The sequence below is a fragment of the Mastigoproctus giganteus genome, chromosome 6 (genome assembly GCF_048544385.1).
Source record: "Mastigoproctus giganteus isolate SK-2022 chromosome 6, ASM4854438v1, whole genome shotgun sequence".
Taxonomy (NCBI): Eukaryota; Metazoa; Arthropoda; class Arachnida; order Uropygi; family Thelyphonidae; genus Mastigoproctus; species Mastigoproctus giganteus.
The window spans coordinates 50,882,905-50,909,076 of record NC_143580.1 but is presented as its reverse complement, the minus strand read 5'-3'; the positions used below and the strand labels follow the sequence as shown (position 1 = coordinate 50,909,076).

Here is a 26,172-nt window from a genome sequence, read left to right as displayed (position 1 = left end):
CACAAAGTTGTAAATACTTGGCAAAGTTCGGATAGTTGTTGGCAAAGCGTTGCCTTTCCTCATGGAAATCAAAAATGGCAATAAAATGTAATAAAAATAAAATGTAAGTTTTGTAAGTTTCCTTACTTTTATTATACGTGAATGAAATGCATGTTCTTGAATGCAAGTACTGTTTTTTTTTTTTTATTTCCTGTGTATACTGTTCTAAACTTACGCTTTGGCTAGTAAGAAATCAGCCAAAACTAGTTCTGACACTTGTGTGATAAGATACTGCACTTAACATTACCATGCACGAGATTCAGTCATTATGTGACGCAAAGGAAGACGAATGGGATATCGCAGTGCGTTGTTGCTAATAGCATAGGAGATATATTCTACGAAAGTCCGTGACAGGCTTGTGTAGGGTGGTGTCGCAGTTGTTTTGAGCCTGCAGCACGCGATCTGTAAGGAAATAACTTTTTTGTGTCTGGATTCGCCCGTATTTTAGTGCTTTGTCAGCCAGCTCTATACTGTAAACATCACGTTTTTAACAGCAGCACAAAAAACACTCTCTTGCTTCTGAGTTGGTTAATAATAAGATATTAATAAAGTTTCCTAAGGTATATTAAACATACCTATTTGATTGTTAATGATCGTAAGTATTGCATTCATTGATTTTTTTTTTTTTTTAATTTTTATTTTCCAGTCTTAAACCAGTGAATTTTTAGGCTACAGAAAGTTATGTGTGAGAGGTGTCCCCACGTTCTGTCCTCCTTAAAGTGCACCTCAATATCAGATGTAAACAGAGAACTCATTATTTCATGGTAAGTGAATGGAATTTTTCTTGTTAGAATTTAAGAGCCGATCCTATTTTTTTTTTTTTTTTGGTAGTTGTTGGCGCCTCGGCTTCTGTGGCCACAGGTTTTTTGCAGTACTTTGATCCAAGCTCGAGGCGGGATTCGAACCCGCGACCTTTGGGTTGCCAGGCAGGCACTTTACCCACCCGGCTAGCCCGGTCGGCGCCGATCCTATAAATTCTTTTTAATTTGAAGTATGAGAATATCAAGATATTTAAATTTAGCATCTCACTTTGAGATAATTTCTCACAAGACTTTAATTTCGGTTGTTAAGCAGCGTGGAACTTCATTATTAGGTGGTTTTGAGAATTTTTTTTTTTTTTTTTTTTTTTGAGGCTAGTTAAGGCTGTCATCTTGGAGAAGTTCTTTCCATAGCATTAATCAATGCTAGGGAAAAGAACAGCAAGAAGGAGTTCTTCTTGCCTCGATTCATGGGCCCTGACTGTTAGGATTTGAAGCCCTTTTAGTCTTAGGCCAGGGTGCACTGCACTCGCCCTCTCCCAGGGGTCGGTACTGTAGTGATTTAAGAACATTGAAAGAAACTGGTTCATGGATGCATTATAATTACCTTGATCACCGTCGTATTTTCATCGAAACATAAAGCATGAAATACCAAACAGCTTCTTTGAAAATGGGTGTATGCACAAATTCATTATCATGCTATTAAAGGCGAAAAATATATTAAGGATTTTTGTTGAATCCAAATCAAGGCTTAACGAACGTAAACCCTAAGAAAGAGGAACGTAATATAAGATAAATTTATGTAGGATTTTGAAAATTCAGATCAGTGGGGAAGACATCGACTAAGTTACAATGTACCAAAAAGTTTCTAGACTGTCTACCCAATATGTATAATGGGTAGACAATTTACTAAGGATACTATCCTGGTTCGTACTGTGCATAGTTATCATTCGTCCCCAGAACAACCATTTGCTTCGACAAGAGCTTTACTTGATGATTAGCATTCCGTCGGTTTATTTCCGAACAGAGTGGATAGCGTTTCTCACTTCGTGGACAGTACAAAGAAGTGCCTGATGATCCATTTTCGACCCTACTTCACAAACGCTTTATTGAGCAGAAATCTAAATGGTGTGTTGGGCAGGAAAGTAAGGAAAGATCGAAATGGACTTGGTCTGCCACAAGAATTGCAGTAAGAAGGTTCTGCCATTACTGGTCTGCAGTGTTTTCACCAAATATAATGGTTCCATGATTTATTATTATTATTAGCTATATATGGTGCAAGGAAGCCTTGAGGCTTATGCTGCACCAGCCAAAAAAAAAAAAAAAAAAAAAAGAGAAGAATGATGATAACCATCTCAGAACCCTGGGTGTGCCAATTCCATACTCAACAGATGTGAGCGCCTGGGATTAATTCATATTTTTTGGCTTCATACCTGGTCCTACATCAGGGCCGCAATTAAATAAACAATTTCATAAATAATATAAATTATTACTATCTATTAGATCATTTGATGTTTTTGAATGTTTTCTAAATTTAAAATTAGAAAGCAAGGTATAATAATTCTCCATATCTTTCAGATCGACAGGCAGACGTATAAACTACTGACCACTGCCATTTTTTGCTGGTTTTCTTTCCTATTATTTACCCCAGTAGGTAAGTAAGAAAAAACAATTATAATAACATTTATGATCATCTATTATTGATTAATGAGGGTCTGGAGTAACTGTAAGAATTCATAACTCGCAAAATAGTGGGAAGGAAAGATTGGCGTTTTATGATCAGGTAGCAGATACGAGACGTTTTTTTTTTGTGAGGCAAATATTCATATGACAACCAATTAGAATTCGATGTTGCAGTGTGTGTAGAAATACTGATTAGCAGTACTAGAAATTAAAGAAAGGAAATTTGTTTATAACGCAATGTGGTACTTCATAAATTCAGTATATCCACCACTCTGTTCAAGACGCTTTTAAAAGTACATTGCGAACAACTGATATGACTATGTTCACTGGAATGCGAGTTATATATAGGAGCTATATAGCAAAAACAAGTGGAAGAATAATACTGCTTATAAATTCATTACCCTCCCCCACTACAAACAAAATCCAACAGGTTTAGATCTGATGATCTTGAATCCATATGATTTTGGTTGTTATGGGGGTTTTAGGCGCATCAGAAACTTAGACTATACTGAGCCGTACGTAATATGTTGTAAATTGCGTGTGTTATGTGGCCGATTTGCTGTTTTCTGGGCGAAAAACCCCAGTTTCGGGAGGAAAACCGACTAACTGGGACCGACTAACTCAGCCACATTGTCAAAAAGGCCCATAAAAATTCATCGCGTCATTAACGAGATTGAACTCAGGTCTTTTTCACCAGGAGTGGGGAGGACGATGATTATACCAATTGTGCTACCCACGAAGGCCACATACGATGCTCAATAATGTTTCATCATTCCAACGGAAACTACACAACGTAGAAATGATTATATCATGTGGGGAAAGGAAAGGCTTAGATGGAAGTAACTTGTACTGGCTCTTTTTTGACAAGGACTGAGACAAGTCAATCTCAGACGAGGGCTTCTCCCCTCACAGCAACCCGGATTTTAATTCCAGCAAATAGGCAAACCGACCATAGGATACACACAATTTACAGGCAAAATGCAATTTACACTTCATGGCCTTAGTGTCCTTGGACTAAATTTAAAAACAACAACAGGAGGGAAAAATAAATAATGCAATTAAGTGTGCCAGTTTTCGGTTCACCGGTATAACACACTTCACACTTGTAACGCAACACAGTGTCAAGTATCTCTGATGTTTGAACCACATTGAGAGAGAGAGAGAGAGAGAGAGAGAGAGAGAGAGAGAGAGAGAGAGAGAGAGAGAGAGTTTGCTTCAAGGACCAATGGTAAAGGAGGCGATGAATCCTCACCTTGCAGAACGTAGTGTTCTGATAATTAGCTAACAGCGGGCTTGCTATATAATAAAAGTGTTTGTTCACGGATAATCTGCATGTTGTACCGGTTGATAAACCCGGAATAACTGGGGAACACTGTTCCACTCTCCGTCTGAGATTGGCTAATCACAGCCACGATTGAAGAGGACGTTAGAAATTCCTTTAATCGTCGGGTGAAATATAACTTGTTCCCTATCTATAATTATATATTACTTGTTTATCTTATTGTGCACATTTATTAGCGTGATGGGCCAACTCTTGCGGGATCGCTATTATGACACGCCTTGCCAAAGAATCTATGAAGTTCTTAAGAGTGTCAGGAAGAATATCATACCAGACAGCCATCAAAATATCTTGCAATGGTTCCAGAGGGATTGGTTCGCGAAGACTCATTACAGTCCAACACACAAATGCTCAGTTAGACTGAGATCTGGAGGATAGGGCTGGACAGAGTATATGTCAAAATCCCAGCTATTCAACAGCATAGGAAATCGAATAGAACGGCGGAGTCGGGTAACAGCATCTTTAGTTTTGATACATAGCAGGCGGTGTCCATTCCTTTATACGGTTTCCTCCTTAAGTTAACTCATCCATCCATTCACCATTTCAGAATAATGTAAAGCACAATTAATTAGACCACATGACCTAACGCCATTTGTCCGGAGTTCACCCTTTTCAGGTGTGACTTCACAGCTGAAACTTTTTAGTCCGGTTTACTTCCAAGATCAGCAGCGTGCTGAGGGGTGTCTGACTGCTGTAGTCCATTTATCTGCAAAGCTGTCTATATGGTGCGTTAATTAGACTGTAGAGTTCCTGGACTGAAGGTATCACCTCAATCACCTTAGATCTGCGAACGTACCTGCTCCTGAAGAGAGGACTCCACGAGAAACGCATAAAATGAATAAACAGCATACTGGTTTTGCCACTTGTTTTGAGGGTTCTGAAATAGGTCCGTGAACAGATACTTGTAAGACATAATGTATCTACCTTGTTTTAATATTGTGAACACTTCAAGACCTTTTTGCACAACAATTTGAGAGATGAATTTTTAAAGACGTTCCGGTATTTATACTCTGATTACCTTGTAGCTAATGCTAAAGTTGAATTAATTCAACTTGTTTTAATTTTATTGAATCGTGTTTTCCAACATAGGGATGAGCTCCAGTAATGATATAAGTCGATTTTACAATAAAATAAATTGCTGTTTACGATGTGCTTTTGTAAAATTGAAAGTGGTAAACAAAAGCATGAAATTCAAATGGTAAACAAAAGTATTTGGATTTATTTGATGCCACTTCCTTGGCCAAACTTGGAGGTCATCTCATCGAAACCATATATGGCGTGTAGGAACTCCTGAAAGGTTGAGGAAAATATAATTCTTTCAGCATTCACTGTTATCAACCACGGTCCTCCCCAACAGTGGAAAAAGCCTGAGATTCGAATCCCATAAAATACGAATAAGAAAACAGACCAGAGAGCATACGCGATTTATGGACATAATATACATGGGTGATTGTTATCAGGTAACCATAATATGACAACTTTTATGACAGTTATTTTACATTGTTATCGACCTACACAAAATATGACACTACACTCATTCCCGGCCATCACAGTATACCACGGCGGAGCTACGTTCAGGAGCCGCCCTGCATAAGACACAATGCATACACATATATTGTTATAAAAAGTATAGGAACACCATAATCACATGATGTGCAAAATATCGACTAAAGTAATAGGGTAGCGGGCGTTATATAAGCGCATGCGTATAAATTGAACTGCAGACAGCATCTCGTTTAGTTTCCAGCGAAATTCATACAGGGCAGAGCTGAGGGAATTCGAACGGAAAGATAGGTGGGCGCCACAACTGTATGCACAATTGTACAAATGTGGATGACGAAAGGTGATGTATTATAACGTATTTTTTTGGAGGATAATTTGGAAGAAAACTGAGAAGTTAAGGTCAGTAGCAAGCTTTTTCTAACAGCTTCAGAAGACAGTATGCTCTCGTTAAGGTTGGTGCACAAATTTTGGGAAGAGGTTTGACTATATAAGCATGTCAGCATGAAACCATCTATCGTGCAAGATGTGTTCGTGCGTGTTTCGAAGAATAGGGTCTCAGTTCAGTTCACCTTTCCTGGCTTCTCCAAATCTTCAGATCTTCCTGTTAAAAATCTGTGAGGCATTAGAACCCAGTATACAGTTGGACAGTTGCTGCTCTCATTCCTGAATAGACTGGAGGTATTATTACTGCTATAGCAATCGTTTAAAATTGCACTCGATACTTTTAAGCCATTAGTTGAATTGGAGTCAAGTGAATGGGTATAAATTGAACTTAGCTGTGGAGGTCTGAAAGATACTGAGGTTTGATTTCAAATTTTTCAGCTGCCAGTGTATATAGAAAATTCTGTATATATAGAAAGTATACAGTGTATATAGAAATATATCAGAAAATTCTGAACTTATTTTATTCCTTGTGAGAATTTTTACTCCCATTCTGATGAAGAGATTCTGTAATGAAATATTTTATTATTACTTTTTATAGCCTGTACGAAGTGCGCAGAATCGTGGAAGCCTTACAATGGCATCTGTTTCTTTTTCTCCGGAGTCAACACTTTGGCCTTCCCGAAAGCTCAGGAATACTGCTATCAGAAAGGCGGAATCATCGCGAGCGTGCGAAACAGCGGAGAGCACAACTTTATTGTGAAAGTAAGTAAAAATGTTTCTACATAAGAAAGTAGCGAAATAAAAGCATGCAAGCATAAAAGACACGCTGCTTTGTCTAGACAGCCACTGTTTTACATCGAACACTGAATTCCTTGCAGAATATCCAGCAGATGGGATCCTCCTACCAGCGGGTGCGATGGTATGTTGGAGTCTATCAGTTTAATTCTACTGACAACCGCAAATATCGGTGGCTGGATGGTAGTATAGCCCGGTTTCGCAACTGGATGAGTTCACAACCGAATAACATGTACGAGAGATGTGTTCAGCTGGACGGGAGTGACAGCTTCAAGTGGCGGGATGCCATCTGTGAAAAGAGGGCTCCGTTCATTTGTAGGAGAGAGGACGGTAAGATGATGGAAAAGTGCCTATTTCGTTTACTTTAATAAAAGTTCTTAAGTCTTATTGTTTTGTTGAACTTTACAGAATCTTTACTTTGTCTTTACAGAATCTGTTGCTTGCTACAAAGGTCATCCTATGGGAGTTCATACATTACATTTAGACAACATGAGCGTTACATTATGCCTGGAACATTGCAGGGGTAGAGGATACAAACTAGCTGGTGTTGCAACTGGCAGGTGCTTTTGTGTGAAAAGGAGAAATCTCGACGAACTAGAGGAAATACCCCAACAGAAATGCGCAGAACTTTGTGAAAAAGAACACTGCGGAAACATGGAACATGTTGCTGTATATAACATATGTAAGTTTTTTTTTTTTTTTTTTAGTATTAAATTATATATTATATAAAAAGAAAAAAAACTTTCGGGTTCTTTTAGACAATTTCGCCATTTACGCTTTGTATTTTATTTAGCTTTCTACAAAGAAACTGCCAGGAACTGCGACGACTTAGTGAATGTGGGTATCACTCATCCAGGTTACTACATGATGGAGCGGGACAAGAAACTCCAACAAGTGCTGTGCTTTGCGGAGAGTAAGTTGATCAATTGATCATGTTCTAAAACTTTAGGAGGTCAATCAATGAAGCCTTATACAGGGTGTCTCAAAAATACACGGCATAACTTCAGGAATGAGTTCTTCATATATAGACGATAAAAATATTTTATATCTTCTACGGGAAACTCTTCATTTAGGTCACAACAAACATTAGTTTATAGTTTTCGGAAACGTACTAGAGTGAATACGATCCTACTGCCCCATCTGTTTATCCCATTAATTAAACATTATTATTCGTAAATTATTAAATAAATATTTTGTTTTCTGTTAACTACTATATAACTATTGCCATTATACTAGCAAAGAATAAATAATGAGTTGAGAATTTAGGAAAGATTAAACAGCACTCCTCAAGAGGTACATAAAAAATTTACACATTACAACCTTGATTAGCATCCAGCGTTTCGTAAATCCCATCAACCTCCTTTTATTCTGGATTTTTAAAAATCCCTGTCGAGTAGGTCTCCATTCACAAAATAGGGGCTCACATCTGGTGAGTAATGAGCTTGGCAAACCTAAGGTCCTGAGCTGGATATCATCATTCTTCTCTTTCTCGGTGATTCTTTCCTTTCTACATCCGAATCTCTCTCTCTCTCTCAGGATAACTCGGGAAATTTTTTAAATTTTGTTGGCAGCATAAGCCTCCGGTTTCCTTACATCATACGGCTAATAATAATAATAATAATAATAATAATAATAATTATTATTATTATTATTAACATAACTTTAAAATAAAAACAAAGAAGGTAAATAATTTGAAGTGCTTCCTTGATTTGCTTCATCCTTCTCCATGTTTGTATTTTTAATATAATAAAAGTTGCATTTATATTTATTTTTTATACTCTTATTTTTAACTAAGTGGGTGCGCTGGGTGTGAAAAACACCCCATTATTAGAATTTATAATGTTTCTATGTACTCATAAAAATTTATTTTGGTTAAAACTGCTTTAAGAATTGTACATTTATATATATATATATATATAAATGTGGCACACATTTTTTCTGATTTCTGTTTTTTTTTCGTGGGTGGGGGGGGGTTACTATTTACTATGTTCCAGCAATGGGATTTCTAAATAAAGCACTCTTGGAGTTAAAATTATGGATTCAAGAAGAAGAAAACTTGACCCTACTCTGGACAACAGAGGAACCTCTGCAGAGTTTACTTGCACTGGCAAGTAAACTTTGCAGAGTGGGGTTCAAATTTACAAAAACAGCAGACAGAGAAACTTTATTCTTTATATGCCGTATAAATCAAAAGTCAGGAAAAGTGCACTAATGTTCGTTATATTACTATTGCGAATGTAAGTTTGGTTTTGCTCCTTATAAATAAATAAATTTTCTGTTTATACTCCGGCGATCACACTGTCAGAGGAATCCACAAGATAGACAGAATACAAGAAACAGCACCGTATTTAGTAGTCACGGGCTTGAACCCCAGTCACTCAAGGCACATACTTAAGCACCCCCGCGTCTGACCACTCGGCTACGGCCATAAATCCAAAGAAGGCTTTTATTGGCATTTTTTTAGCTTTTATCTCACTTTGGGATTATACTGTATAAGAAAATAAAAGTCATATGATCCTTCCTCCCCCCCACCCACAGCCCCACAACTTTGAATTTATGGGCGATTACAGCGAGGTGGCCTAATTAATTTTGAAGTATTCTTTAATACCTATGGGGTGTTTCCAACACCCCGCATGCCTACTTACCATTAAGTTTGTGTAATGCTCAAAAGATCTATTGGTTTACAACTTTGTCTAAATTCTATTAAATACAGATGAAGAATATATAATATATTAACAAACAAATTAGTGGCATAACAATCCAAAATTGAAGTGCCTAAAAAGCTCTAGATACTCTATGCCTGAGTACTTTTCTGATTTCTCAACCATCAGAATTAAAACTCTCCAACACCGTGTAATACACCCCTCCTTTGGCCAGTGAGTTCCTGAAAAATTTTTTTGCTATTTGAATAACTTTTTTCCCCTAAAAGGACAATGTTATAATGATGACGGCATCCTTAATAGAGCTTACAATAGAATAAACGTAAATATATATTCAAATCTTAATAACAAATTTAACAAGGTAAAAATGAGGAGGTAAGGTTTAAACTTTAACAATATCAAAGTGCGTTTTAAATTGGTTTAATTTATGCACAATAGTACATGTATATCAATAACTCATATATTCAAGGCAGCGAAACAATTAAACAATATATAGATTTCACTTATCCCACAATTCTCTCGAAAGGAATGAATTTCGAAAGATTATTTTATCCTAAAAAGCATAATACTATAGTTCATTGAACTGAAAGCAGTTTGTCTTTAAATGCCCTATGACAGCATTGTATCGTGATACGTGAAACATAATTTAACTAGGAACCAGGCTCGAATTAATGACTAAACACAAGTTAATTCATTATAGTAAGTAGAAAAATAATAGGTTGCCCAGAGTCATTCAATAGACTTAGGCACTTTATACACACTATGCAGTGAATACGTAGAGGGAAGTCTATTGAATTACCTTGAGCCACCTTTTGTTTTTCTTTCAACTATAGCTGAAGAATTCCTCAAACTGGTGCTTGAGCAGAGGATATGGAAAGTAAAATAAAAGATTCAATAAAGTTAATATTGTGTAACTGCTTAATATGAATCAGAGTGAATCCTGTATGAAAAACTACTGTTCACACATGAGACTGTAATAAAAATCATACAAAAAGGTTTTGTAAATACAAAATAAGCTCATTTATTTATGAGCCTATTTTGTATTTACAGAGCTTATTTATTTTTATATATTTTTCCATATTTACTACTAATATTATTGGTTTTTTTTTTTTGTGAGCGGTTTTTGATTTTCAAACTTGTTCATACAACTAAATGATAAACCAAACTATAATAAAGGAAATATTTTATCTCCTTTCATAACGAGCTAGGAAAACTTATTCGGCAGAAAATATTGTCGTACGGTTCGTGTTGTTTAAAAAATCTTCTTATTCGAATCAGTGTATAAAAATTAGCTCACCTTAGGCGAAGGAGGGGTGTGTACAAGTTTTCATTACATTGTTATCACGCGTTACAACTAAAAGACAGGGGCGGACGAACGATGGAGTAACTGTTGTTCTTATTCCTGGCCTTTAGTGCCGGATTTAAACTCGTTGTGACCCTAAGCTATGACATATATGAGGCCCTTCTCTCTTACAGTTCACCTGTGACAATATTATAAAAGGATTTTTTAAGATGGAGGTCCCTTGCAATGCGAGGCCCTAAAGCTGTAGCTTGTTTAGCTTATGTGTAAATCCAGCCCTGCTGGTCTTGTGTTGGTTACGTTTACGATTTTGGTTTCGTGGAATGGATTTTTCCCTTGCCTTAGCTTTTTTATCTGTGTATTGGTAAATTAGATTGCTAAAGTGATTAAGTCCCTGTGCTTACTGTTATGCCGCTAATTCAAATAGTGTATGTTTGCACGATAGGTTACTTTGTGGCGTGAATTTATTACAATTTATTATAATATCGTGAATTTATCATAATATCGTCTAATTTAGCTTTCAGAACTATCTTTTCTGTCTCTGTTAACGTTAATGCTTTTTATTTTTTATTTTTTCTTTCTAGTAAAAAAATAATCTTTTAATATTACGAACTCAACAAAAATTACAAATTTTTAATGCTAAAATAATATTATTAATTTTTAATGCAAAAATAATGTTATTAATTTTTTAATGCTAAAATAATGTTATTACTTTTTTAATGCTAAATTAATATTAAGTTTTAAGAACTCTAAAATGTATTTCAAACTATTTACTGAACGTGCAATTGATTAATAGTACCAGTTTTATATTCCGTTAAAATCACTGTTAAATTCAATTATTATAAATATTTTTAGACTTTTTTTCCAGCAATGATCTATTCAAACTTGACTAAGCAAGTGAAAAAAGGTACCAGAGCATTCAGAACAATCATTTCCTTACCCCTTCCCATGCTTTCTCACTTCTATTCTCTTTTATGTTTTGAATAAATGAAAAAAAGTTATGTGTTTGTGCTTGGTATGAGCCGCAAGGTGGTGTTGTTTGTTTACCTGATGCAAACGAAAGTGTATGTGTTTCGGTTGCTTTTGGTGAGTGAAGCTTAGTATGGTTTGTTTTCTTGTATGGGTGAAGCTGATTGAATAATTGTATCTGTGGAGTGTGTATGTTGTGATGAAACGATTAGGAAATTTAAGCTTTGTTAGCTAAAATAATTATAAACAACTCAAATCAGAATCAAGATAAAATGGAAAGACAAAAGAATTCAATGAGCCGGTAAGTGTTTTATTCTTTTCTTCAATCCATGTATAGTATTTTCGTTTATGGAAGGACTACCTTAATTATATCTGTATAACAAATATTGTAAAATATAACAATAATAAGTATAACTTTGGGATATTAAGATTAATTTTTCAGATTATTTTTCCATTTTTGTTCGTATTTTTACTTTTTTTTACTCTAGGAGTGAAAGTAAACATGAATTCAACTTCAATGTTTCTCAAACGTCTTTGTAATCACGGCCCCAAATCTTACTCTTTCTGTGGAACCAGCCATTATCTGTGATATATTATATTTGTTATTTATTTAAAACATATTATGTTTTAAATTAATAACAAACAGTTTCGGACTCCAGAAACATCGTACGAATCCTGCTTCAAACATTGTTCTAGTTGATATTTTAAAATAGTTTAACTGAAAGAGTACTAATTGCTTTAATATTACTAATTGCTGATTATTATTATTTTTAATAATTTTACTAATTACTAAAAGAGTACCTAATTAAAGAAATTTAAAATAATAAATATGCATAAAGTAATAATAAACAAAAATTAAAAATATAATTAAAATGATTGCTTAATTTTATCTAATATAATTTAGAATTACAGAAATACATGATTTTACAAAAGGACAAAGTTGTAATGTCAATACTGATGCAGTTTTTTTATTTTTATTTCAGATGCTATATCAGATGAATCGCGTTGGTTGCCTCTTATTCTGTTCGAAATATTAATATTGTATGAATGAATGCTCTCATTTTAGTATTGTGAAACATGTTACTATTGATTAAATTTCTCTATTTAACTTTTGAACCTAATTTACAGTGTTTTATTGTATGGTAAGCATGCTGCTAGCATAATTATGAGTATGTCAGCATTAAGCAGTGATATGACTATCCCATTTTCCCCATGTGGGGTCAAGTGAAAATGCAAGGAAATTATGATCACACAGCAGTTTTAGTGGCACAGTATCACTTGATTGGTGAAATAGCACACCTGAATAGTGATTGCCATTAAACTCAATGGAGTTTTTCTAATCTCATGGCACACCGGTTGGGGAGAAAGAGAGAGAGGAAACAGCACCGTATTTAGCAGTCAAGCAGCTTTGTACCATGGTCACTCAAATGTGCGCACTTATGCAACCTCGTACATGACGTAGTTAGCCAATCTCAGATGGAGTAGGATTTCCATATGATTTAATTCCGAAGTTTCTGAACATGAAACAATAAAATCATCTTATGAACACAGATTTGTAAAGGCATAATGCACCGTAAAACATAGGAAGGTATAAGATGGTGAGACTGGATTCGGAATATTATATTCAGGTCTAGAGACCATAATTACAAAAAGTCTGTCTGCTTCTAGAAAGGGTTCAAAGAAGGATGAAAAGATTGGTAAGATGTGCCAAATGTTGTCCTTAAGAGAAATGGCTTAAAAGGCATGATCTGCAAAATAGTCACCCAGTAGAATGATGCAGGGAAGCAATGGTTATGCAGTGTCAGGTGAAAGAAAAGTTTCCCTAAACATTTCATTGTGTACAAGTTAAATGCCAAAGCACCTAAGGGCTCTGAGGCATCAGTATATTGTGTCTATAATTGCTTGTATTCTGAGGTTGATTTGCTAGTTTGCTGGACATAAAACCCGAGGTTCCGGGAGAAAAACCATTCTTCCCTCTCTCCTCAGACCTATTAATTCATTTCCTTTGTGAAAAAAAAAAAAAAAAGTTCATTAAAATCTCTGATCCTGAATTAGAATCCTGAGTTCCTATCCCATCAATGATGGGTTAGGAACTCAGGCCTATTCCACCCAGTGTAGAGAGGATGGTGATTATATCCACTCAAATATTTCCTCAAAGTGCAATAAAGTACCTTCCAAGGGTGAACGAAGGGGAGAGTTTGGCAGTGTTGAAAGTGAAAGTGGATGAACACATTCCAACATTATGAACAATGTTATTGGGGAATTTATTTTCCCTTTTCTGGGTGATGCAGAATAAATTTGGTGACTTGAATCCTTTGGACATTGTAATATTAACACTAATTGGTACAGTCTCTCCTTCCAACAAAAAAAAAAAAAAAAATAGTAGCACGATGCAAAGAAGCAACTGTTATGCAGCATCAGTCGAAATAAAAGTTTCCCAAACATTTCCTTGTAGTTTCTCTGTTTTGGTATGGCTGTAGCTCAGTGGTCATTGAAAGTAACAGAGGGACTCCTCAGTTATATTGTATGTGGCAGGCTCACACCAAGGTATTTTCATGCCCCTCTCAGAAAATTTTTTCGGCACTCCTTTACTAAGGATATATATATGTATTTTTTTTCATGATTTGTAAAATTTGCCACCCCTTAAAGAATGGCACCCCGGGCAAGGGCCCTGCTAGCTCGTACCTTAATTCGGCACTGGTATGAGGTAAAAAATATTATTACAGTAGTAAAATCCAGTAAGGTTGACAAACAGATGTAAATTTAATCAAGTATGAATTTAATGATTTTTACAAAATAAACACAATAAACAATTATTAAATAAACACAATAAACAATTATTAAATTAATGAAAATACAATTAAAATATAAATTCTAAACTTTCTTGAAATTAAAGTTTTATAGCAATTTATATTTAAAAGTAAGTACTGTACTATATAAAGAACATTAAAAAATATACGGTACACGCTTCGATAACACTGAACAACTACTGAAAGAGCATATGCTATTGCACTCCTGGCCATTCGGCTACTGAAGTATATGTACTTATATACTTGCATATATATATATATATATATATATATATATATATATATATATATATATATATATATTATTCTTTTGTAATATGATAGTTCATGCCGTATTTTATTTATAATTATAGTAGTTTTATTTATTTTAATTTCTTACTAGCTTTTTCTGTTGTCCCAGTAGCTGTTTTAGCAATGCATGGGTACAAACAGAGTACATATTATTATTCTTTTGTCTTATCTTTGTGGTTTGTTATTCTTTTGTATTAATTTTGTTAATTACGGGTGTTTTTAACACATAGGTATTTTAGTAAATACATAACTGTTCTTTACGATAGCCTAATCTCGGTTATCTTAATTTACCATGGCCTATACATTTATGATTTTACAACTTGTTACGTATTGCTAAAGAAATTGTCAAACAATTATTAATGAAAAACTATAGCAATAAGCAAATTATCAATACTACTTTATAATATTATATTAAACATTCTTATACATTTCAGTATTACATCACATGTACGTCAATCCCCTACTTCATCGGGGGCTTTGAGAGGATTGACAGTCCATTCGATGTAATGCATTTCTTACTTACCCGTTTCTGTTTGTATCTATCACAGCTTTGCTATTTTTTCAGTACTAAATTCTAATTTTTGAACCCTTGTTTATATTATTCCTAATTGTTATTAGTTAAATTCGTTTTTTATAATTAACCAAATTAATTTCCCATCATCTACCCAGCAACTGTGATATAATACACAAAGCCCAACAGGTAAGTTTTTTTAATAAAAATATTGCAATAACTTTACTCACTTGATGTGTTTAAGTGGAGGTCGTAGTGTCGAAAAAGGAAAGTTTCCCATCCTACTTGATGTGTTTCTGTGGAGGTCGTAGAGTCGAAATAAGGAAAATTTCCCACTTTTAACTGGTTTTATGGATGGCCATCCCTATGGCGCTGTTTTTATGGCCCTGTCGCGTTAACGTTTCACATATGTGCAGATGGTGTGTTGGCCGAAGTCCCCGATATTAAGGCCAAGGTCTATTATTGTGTTTTGGTGGTTGGTTCAATGATTTTATTTTACTTAACTTAGTTGTGTATTTACATTATTTTTACATTTATTTTATGCCTTACCTCGGACAGTGCCGGTACCGCTTTTCCAAGGCGTAAAAGCACTTGTTTGTCCTGAGGTAAAACTATATACATATATACAGCCTCTTACTATGGGAGGGGGGGGGTTAATTTTGGCAATAGGTCGTAGTGCAGTCAGGCGACGAGCCTCGCCTGGGTGCAATAAACCTAGTAAATAAGGGGTTACTCTTCTGAGTAATTACTATTATATTTTTAGTTGGCTTTTGATAAAAGTATATGGGTCTACATTGGGATGGTGTTTTCTAACATTTGCGTATATGGCAGTTCTTACGTGATATCTACTGTATTTTTTGGGAATTTTGTTTCTATCCAGCGTTATAATGAGTTTTTTAATAGCTATTTTTCCACTATTCATATTGTTGCATATTTGCAATAGTCTGTTTGTCTGATTTCTTATAGTATTACCATGTATATGCTTTGCTATGTTACTTTCCCAGTGTGTGAGTTTTATTGTTTCGAAATTAAAATGATCTCTTTTATCATGGTGATGTGTATATATTTTGTCTGGGTGGATGGCTATTTCGCTGTCTAAGTAGACAGCTTTTTGGTTGTTATCCGGATTTGTACATTCAATTTTAAGGTCTGCTGGGTAATTGTTCTTTGCTACGTTTATAAAGTTGTCATGGTTGAACACGATTACGTCATCAATGTATCTGTAGAATTTTAAACTGTCCGTAATTTTACTTTCATAATAGTGCAGGTAGAGGTTAGCCATGGCACAAGAACTGCTGGATCCCATAGCTATCCCCCTGCATTGTATATACACTTTGCCTCCCATTAGAATGTAGTTTCCTTTGACGCTGATTTTTGTGAGGTCATTCCAGTATTGTTTTTTGCATTGTAGTATGCTGTGATATTTTTGGTAATATTTCTGTAGTACTTCTATTAGGTTGTCGTGCGATATGCTTGTAAAGAGGTTTTTGAAGTCGTATGTGTTTATACTTCTAATATTGTTGTTTTGTTCTTTTAAAAAATCCAAATATTCTTTGTTGTTGTTGATAATTCTGGTGTTTTTAATTTCTTTGGTGATGTTTTTTAATTTGTCTTCCATGATTTTATTGGTATATTTGATATAGCTGCTTTTGCCTGAAGTAATGAATCTTTTTCCCGTAGGAATCTTGTGATATTTTGGAATCCAATATATGTAGGGGTATTGCATTCTGTCTATTTTAATTTTAAGCTTTTTATGCATAGCCAATACTTTTTTGCTGATGCTGTTTGGGTTGGAGTCTATGTACTTGTAAGTTTCATTGTCATGTAATTCCTCTTGCTGGGTAGATGATGGGAAATTAATTTGGTTAATTATAAAAAACGAATTTAACTAATAACAATTAGGAATAATATAAACAAGGGTTCAAAAATTAGAATTTAGTACTGAAAAAATAGCAAAGCTGTGATAGATACAAACAGAAACGGGTAAGTAAGAAATGCATTACATCGAATGGACTGTCAATCCTCTCAAAGCCCCCGATGAAGTAGGGGATTGACGTACATGTGATGTAATACTGAAATGTATAAGAATGTGTAATATAATATTATAAAGTAGTATTGATAATTTGCTTATTGCTATAGTTTTTCATTAATAATTGTTTGACAATTTCTTTAGCAATACGTAACAAGTTGTAAAATCATAAATGTATAGGCCATGGTAAATTAAGATAACCGAGATTAGGCTATCGTAAAGAACAGTTATGTATTTACTAAAATACCTATGCGTTAAAAACACCCGTAATTAACAAAATTAATACAAAAGAATAACAAACCACAAAGATAAGACAAAAGAATAATAATATATATATATATATATATACACATATGTATTTATATATATATGTATGCAATGCTGGTCGCGACCCACTAAATTTATTTCAGGACCCACTAATGCGTCGTGACCCGCAGTTTGAAAAACACTGTTCTCGACTATTCTACCTATTCACTGCATATCAGACGGATATACAGTAGACTTTCAGAATAACGGCACCTTTGGGGATTCAAGATGCTGTTATTTAAATTTTTCTGTTATCTAGAAAGTTTCATTTTTAATATATTTAATGTAGAAATAATGAGATTAAATAAGAAATAGAGAGATTAAGAATGCAATTTTATTAACTGCACTTAAAAAAAACAGGCGCCTCTGTAGGCAGTGTGTAGCACATACTTCTTGATTAGACCGGGGTTCAAGCCTGTGACCACCAAATACGGAGGATGCGGAAAGGTCAGGGAATGACCACCGCATATCCTCGGAGAAATATGGCCTTAGTTGCTAATGCTCCTAAAAACCAAATAACTACAACTTGTTATGTGCATGGTGATTTCCCACAGTTAAATCTCACAAATATTCTATAACGCCTGTATTAAAGAAAGCATATGAACTTTATTTTGGCTGCAAATTAGGTGATCAGGACAAGAAGAGTGCTCTACTAATTGTGTTTCGTGTCTAAGAGGCTGATCAAAAAATAAAATTAAAATATCACTGCCGTTCACTGTTCCCACGGTGTGGAGGTGGTCAACCATTGATTAGTTGGTTATTGTAGGGTTTTAGGTGCATAAGAAACTTAGGCTATATTGTGGTGTATATAATATGTCTGTAAATTGCAGGTGTTCCATGGTCGGTTTGCTGGATGACAAACCCAAGTTCCCGGAGGAAAACCCTGCTACCCTCGCATAAGACACTGAATAACTCAGTCACGCGAAAAGGATCCATAAAAATTTATCACATCATAAGCCGGGATTTGAACTGGTGTGGAGAGAACAGTGTTATACCCACTGTGCTATGACCTACAAGGGCGACGGTAACCAATCATGTGAACTACAGTTATATTTGCATAGCTGAAACTGAAGGACAGAAAGCAGTACCAGATTAGGGGCACGGGCTAGCAGGGCTCTTGCCTAGGGTGCCATTCTTTAAGGGGCACCAAATTTTACAAATCATGAAAAAAATATACTGTATATATTCTTAGTAAAGGGGCTGCTGAAAAATCTTTCTGCCCGTGGTGTGAAAATACCTTGGTCCAGCACTGATGGAAAGCAAAAGACAGGGAAAAAAAAAAAGAAGAGCATCCGAATATCCTGCCAGCCACCAGACTGTCACAGTGATGAGCTATCTATTTCTCCATGAACTTGGTCATTAGATAGGAAAACACAGATGATCCAATGAAAGCAGTCCATTCAAGTTCTTAATGGCCAGACCCGAATAAGCCATGTAACTCAAAGTGAATTAAATCAGCTTGTGATTTAAATCTAAGGCAGAGAAAAGACACAACAGCATCTGTATTTCGTAAATGACAAAAAGTGCTTTCTGTATATTTTGCTACACTGTGGTGATTTTGATTGGCTGCGTTATGCTATTGGAAGAGAACATAAACCCAATGAGGCTTTTCATGGAGACGCCTCCATAGCCGGGTGGGCAGGAGCAGCAGTGCATAGCACACGCTTCTTGGTTAGACCGGGGTTCGAGCCCGTGACCCAAATAACAATAACAAGCTTTTCGTGGACTCTTCGAAATGGAGTCTAAAAGTGGGATGCTTCACAATGGAAATGTGCATCAATCAAATACTGGTCGGTCAGCTGTCCACATGTAAATCCTATAATAATAATAACCAGGAGGCTTTGCCCCCTGCTCACACATTTTTTACATAAAATGTAGAGGTATAATGGAATAAGTCAAATCTTTTCTACGTAAAAGACACACCCGTCGAAATGCACTGATTGATATCTAATCAGGAAATGATCTGTATAATTATTTACCTGTGCATTTGTAGTGACGTAATTACCCTGCCCACTTGTATCACATGACCTGCATCCCTCTTCTCCCATTGGCTACCCCCAAAATGCGGCATTCTCAAGGTCAAATAAATGGCACTATGTGTAATTATTTACCTGTGTTTACATAGGTCACTTAGTAAAAGGCCTTTTGCTTCAGATTCCATAATGCATGAGGAATATTGTTGCATCTGAAAGAGCAGGAATAAAATATTTACAACTATACAAATATTTAAAATATTTACAAAATACTAAACTATTTACAAACACATAAACTATATCTGGACGATGGGTCCCTTCTTATTAATATAAAAAAAAAACAACGTTACAATGGAACATCAAGTGATGCTGGGTGTGGTAATGTATTAGACAGTGAAACACGTGCACAAGGTTGGTGAACGTTATGGAGGCAGTTGTCTTGCAATGTGCGAACATTGGCATGCGTCCCACGTATGCACTCTACATTGTCAAGAGCAAGTGTCTGATTCTGCCCAGAAACCCATTTGTACACCTTCCATTTAATATTCACCAAACTCGTACATGTGCTTCACTGTCTAATACATGACCACGCCCGGCATTGTTCGATGTTCCATTGTAATGTTTTTTGTATATTAATGTCGGCTGGCGAAGGGACCCATCGTCCCGATATAATAGAAGTATGATTGTGAATAGTTTAGTGTTTTGTAAATATTTGTATAGTTTTGTTATTATTTATATAATAATAACATTATATTAATATACTAAACATTATAACGCACTGATGAGGAAATGACCTATATAATTATTTACCTGCACATTTGTAGTGACATAATTGCCTTGCCCTCTTCTCCCATTGGCTCGAATAAATATCACTAGGAGGAAAACTTTTTTAATGTATAGAGAGATAATAATAATATGAAGAAAAAGAAGAAGCTATGCAAAAATACCAGTTGATCAAAGAAAGTGTACCATATTACAAGCATGAATCCCAGGCAGTACTAGAGACTCTTACTCACAAACTATACTAGGGCCATGCCATAATAATGGACAAGATGATCATGCATAACGGACCAAACATAACCCTCATTGACAAGAGGGAAGGGGGCTACCTACTTGATTGACATGGCAGTGCCCAACACTGGCAACTTCCAGAAAACGTGTGCAGAAATTACTGATCTAAGACAGGAAGTCAAAGAAATGTGGCATATGCAGGGCCGGACCAATGTATTTCTGTGTTCTGGGCAGAGAGGTTTATCCCCTTAAAGAATGGTGCTCCGGGCAAGGGCCCTGCTTGCCCGTACTTTAATCTGGCCATATGGAACAAGTATTGACCATCCCAATCAGTGTCAACCACTGGCATGGTGTCAAAGAGCCTCCATCAGAACATAGCAGCAATAGGCCTCCCAGAGAGTGCTTACGTGGAACTGCAGAAAGCTGCAATCCTGAACACCTGTATGATACTAAGAGTTCCTTGACCAGCAGTAATAACAACAATAATAGTAACCAGACACGAATCAACCAATCGATGCACTTGGTATCGGTACCTGTCATGGGTGGAAAAAATTCCATGAAGGAGAAAAAGTTTTTATAATAATAATTTATTCACTGCCAGTCAGAAGTATAAAGCAGAAAGTCACGTAAAAAAAAAAAAAAAAAACGCTAAGCAAAACAGGTTGGTCAAAGGGCACTTGTTAACCTAACCTTAATATAATAACTTTTGTACAGTTTGGTTATGGAAATTGGCTAAATTATGATTTGAAAATAAACCGAAGTTGGCTAAATGCGTGTAGCTCACTGCCGATGCATTTACCTTGTAACCATGGCATACCGTGCTGTGGCAATGTCTGTAGTGCACTGTGGTGGCTGCTGTACTTAGCCAAAATATCTATAACAAGTCTATATACAGAAATAAAAAGGAATTTACCTCAATGCTTTTTTGTAGAATGCTTCACTACAATATTCTCCCATATTTTAACAGACGTAAAATTATCACTAAATGGCTTCCTTCCCTCACAGACATATGAATGGTACAACGTATCCACGATCGTTAGTCAAGATTTCCCAACCCAACCACCACCACATAACCTTGAGAGTCAGTAGACATTTTGTCTAATATTAAAATCAGTGAAATGATCACGGCGTATAAAAGTTAAAATTTAAAATAGCGAAATTAATTTAACCCAATTTTCTCAACTTAACCCAATTAAGAAGTTATTCAAAATTGGGTTAAATTATTTTAGCAATTTTAACTTTTATATGCCGCGATCATTTCATTGATTTTAGTATTAGACAAAATGTCTTCTATCAGGGTTATGTGGTGGTAGTTTGATGTGTTGGTGGTCGGGTTGGAAGATCTTGACTAATGGATATATCGGACCATTCATGTCTGTGAGGGAAGAAAGCCATTGAGTGATAATTTTACATCGATTTGAATTTGGGAGAGTATTGTAGTGAAGCATTCTACTAAAAAGCATTGAGTTAAATTCCTCTTTATTTCTATATATTAATATAAATGTACGACTCATTAACGGAGCATTATAGCTCTGTTTTATTTATTATAACAAGTCTATTTACACACCTGTGGCAGTGCTCAGATCATTTTTGTACTACCATGGTTGTCTATGGGTAATTGAATATCTGTGTTAATCTGTGAATTCACCTCATTGCTATAAAGAGAGTTCTCGAAAAGAAAAAAAAAAATCGATTCTGCTGTAAACGTTAAGTATTTTACAGGAACATTCTTAAGGAATGGATCAATATCATCAAAATGTATTTAAAATCAGTCACTTTCAAACAAATTTCGAAATGGTTGTGAATCTCACCCCCAATGTGCTCACTGTGCAGTTTTTGTAGTCAAGTGTCCATGACGTTTCATGTATTTAGCATCTGTACTCAAGGTATTTAGCATCTGAACCCAAGGCACAGCACAAGATTAGTTACAGAAGAGATTGCTTCACTTTTGCTAATGAGCAGTGGCACATTATTCTATAGTAAAAAACAGCAAAACTCTGCTGTTTTTTACTAATATTTTTAAGTAATTATTATTGGAAACTGAACTTTCTACCTGCCAAATAGCTGCCAAGGTCAATGAATTTTATTTGAATATAAACTTGAAAATTACCTTTTTTTCAAAAATGGTTTTACTGAGTGTGATGAAATTTTATATTTAGTTCTTATGTCACAAAATTTGTTTGTTTTGTTGTCACAATAAAATGAAATTGAAAATGTTCCTTATTGGTTTTTTTCTTAAGATTGGGTCCCCAAATTACATTTTACCTTGTGCCCCATGAATGTATCATGTGCCATTGAATTAACACATTAATTAACACATGAATATATCATGTGTTAATAAATGATGTTTTTGTTTTTTTAATTTCATGAAATTTGTTTTGCAAATTTTATGAAATTAACTTTGTAGTTAAAGAGAAATTATAAAATATCTCTATATTTGATTTGATTGTGATTAGGAAACAAAAAAAAAAAAAACAAAATCACAGGGAACTGAATCTGAGGAGTGTGGTGGACCAAAGTGATGGAGTGCAAACCAGTGAGGTAGTAAAGGAGCAGTGGAAACAAATTTGAGACCTAACATAAGAGAAATAAAGGTCAATTGGATGGCCTCCTCAGATTTTTTTTTTTTTTTTTTTTTTTTTAAATTAAACCATAGGAACTTTTCTTGTTGCTACAGTAATTAGGGTCCATTTTGTGTTCAACGTGACATCAATAAATTTCATTAATGATAGCATTACAATTATTATTAAGTTAATATTATATTTATCACATTTATTAGCATTAGCATTAGTAGAGGCATATGATGCAAGAAAGCAAGCTTATGGAGCATCAGCCAAAAAAAAGAAAAAAAAAAAAACACTTCCACTTCACCCCTCCATTCGTTTGAAATAGCTGTCCAGCTGAGCCTTAAATTTATTTAGGCTATTAACTTCCACAACAAGGGATGGAAGTCTGTTCTACCAAACAAATACCCACTGGCTAAAGGCAAATTTCTGCATATCTATCCTACATCTGTCTTTCCTCAATCTGAATTTATGCCATCTCAGGTGATTATTCTGAGCAAGAGGAAGAATCCCATCAGCATTGAGCATGCTCAAACCATTCAAGGCTTTATACACCTCTATCAGATCACCTCGCTGGTGCCTAGTCTCCAGACACTGTAATTTGCAAAACTTAAGCCTTTCTGCGTAAGAGCAACGCTTTGTTCCATTCACTAATCTTGTTGCCCTTCTCTATACTCGTTCCAACAGCTCTACATCTTCCTTGAAATGAGGCCTCCAGACCTGTATACAGTACTCAAGGTGTGGCCTGACCATTGCCTTATACAAAGGAATAATCACCTCCTTATCCCTGCTAAAAAAATTCCTGTATATCATTGACAAGACACCATGAGCTACTCTTGCAGCCCGTCTGCACTGCTCAGAAAACTTCATATCTGCCTGCACAATTACCCCCAGGTCCTTTTCATTCTCTACCATTGCCAGTGTAATACCACAGAGTTGAAACGTTGCTCTGGGGTTACTGTTTCCCATATGTAGTACTTTACATTTGTCAATGTTAAACTTCCACCTCTCAAAAATTTGCCACCTCTCAGCCCATCTGCTCAATCTTTCCAGATCCTGTTGCAGCAGAATAGCATTAGTAGTGTCCTTAACAACCCTGCCAACCTTCGTATCGTCTGCAAACTTGGACATTAAGCTTGATATACCATCATCAATATCATTTATAAATACAGAAAACAACACTGAACCCTGAGGGACTCCACTAATAACATTAGTCCACGATGAGCAGTGTCCATTGATTACCACTCTCTGTCTGCTCCCCCTCAACCATCCCTTTATCCATAGCAGCAATTTGCCTCCAATGCCACAGTGCTCCAATTTGTGCAGCAGTCTTCCATGTGCAACAGTATTAAAGCCTTTCTAAGATCCAAATATATAATATCAAAGTTATTCCCTGCATCCAGTTCTTTTGTGACTGCATCATAGTATCCAATCAAATTGGCAAGACTTTCCCTTAACAAAACCACGCTGTGTCGGAGCTATAACTGAAGTCTTGTCTAGATGATCCTGCAGTATTTCTTTAACCAGTGCCTCCATTAATTTTCCTGGAACAGAAGTTAAACTCACAGGTGTATAATTACTTGTGTCAGCCTTTGATCCTCCTTTGTGAATTGGGGTCACATTTGCACATCTCCAGTCTATGGGTACCTCCCGTGAGTCCAAAGAAGCTCTCATAATTATGGCTAATGGTTTGCTTACTTCCTTTGCTGTCTCCTTTAATGTAACTGGATAGATACCATCCACCCCAGGTGCCTTTTTTTATGTTTATCCTCAACAATTTCTCCTCCACTTTCCTCTCAGTTATTACAAAATCATCTAGCTCACTGCCAGAGTTTACTTCACCTCCGGCATTCCCCTTCCTGAATAACTCCTCATGTGTGAATGTAGATGCACAATACTCGTTAAGTTTGTTAGCCATCTGAGCAGGATCCTCAACTGTTATGGTGCCTCCGTAGCCAGGTGGGCAGGAGCAGCAGTGCATAGCTCACGCTTCTTGATTAGACCGGGGTTCGAGCCTATGACAACCAAATACGGAGGATGCGGAAAGGTCAGGGAATGACCACTGCATATCCTCGCAGCAATATGGCCTTAGTTGCTAATGCTCCTAAAAACCAAACAACAAAAAACCTCAACTGTTGAACCATCAATATTCAGTGGACCAATCTGATTCATCCCTTTCCTTCTAGAGTTTACATAGGTAAAGAACTCTTTTCTGTTTTTCTTTGCATCTATACAGTTTTCTTTGCATTTATAATTATTAGTAGTGGCAAATTATGCAAGAAAGCAAGGTTATGAAGCATTGGCCAAAAAAAGAAAAGAAAAAACAATCCCACCATCACCTCCAATAATTTTTCTACCTCTGCCTTAAGTTTATTCAAACTACCTGCATCCACAACAAAGAATGGAAGTGTGTTCCAACAATCAACCACCTGCTCGCTGAAGACAAACTTCCACATAGAAAATGTATGTATTATCAAGATATGAATGAAATCTTGTTTTCAACTTTTATATAAACCATTTGACGCTGCAAAAAAAATAAAAAATAAAAAAAAAATAAAAAACCCTTAAATAAAAAAAAAAAGCCTGAAAAGCCAAGTAATATTTGACAGGTGCTCTCAAAATATTCCAAAATGAGAATTTGCAACCTTTATACAACAATTTTGGTAAACACAACAATTATGGCTGAAATGTTATCAGAAGCCCTCAATTTGCTTCATTTTAAATGGAAAACAGAAAAGCTTACCAGGTGAAACCTAGTATTTAATTGACCCACACAGCAGCACACCATCAAGCATTGACAAGACCAATTTCTGAAGATAATCAACTGATAGTTCGTGATTCCAAACATGAATTATGGCTTCCTAAAGTTCACGAAGGGGTCTTTGGTTTCTTTCTGGCAACTGCAGATTTCACATGATGCCAACAGTTCTCTGTAGGATTCAGATCTGGCCGGGCTGTTTCCTGGTCAGCTAATGGACCGTTCTTCCAACCATTTTTTCACTTAAATGTAAACACATTACCGTCGAACCTCTAATGCAGAAATGAAGCTAAAGTAACTACAGAAGTGCCTGCTTACACTTTTTGCCCGATGGCAAGGAGCAGAGTCATCCTGAAAGATGCAGTTACTTGGCAGGTTAGCATTAGTAGAGGCACACGATGCAAGAAAGCAAGCTTATGCAGTATCAGCCAAAAAAAAAAGTTCCGATTTCACCCCTCCATTTGCTCCAAATACCTGTCCAGCTCAGCC

General features: G+C 35.7%; 1 protein-coding gene across 1 annotated transcript; it reads left to right on the top strand.

The window, feature by feature from the left end:
* Positions 1 to 732: 732 nt before the first annotated feature.
* LOC150084236 (neurocan core protein-like) lies at positions 733 to 13,268 on the top strand. The gene is made up of 7 exons (XM_090375963.1): positions 733 to 803; positions 2,376 to 2,451; positions 6,305 to 6,468; positions 6,585 to 6,831; positions 6,932 to 7,183; positions 7,295 to 7,414; positions 12,414 to 13,268. The coding sequence occupies exons 1-7, from the start codon at positions 801 to 803 to the stop codon at positions 12,479 to 12,481; spliced, it is 930 nt and encodes a 309-aa protein (XP_090232089.1). The 5' UTR covers positions 733 to 800; the 3' UTR covers positions 12,482 to 13,268.
* Positions 13,269 to 26,172: the final 12,904 nt, after the last annotated feature.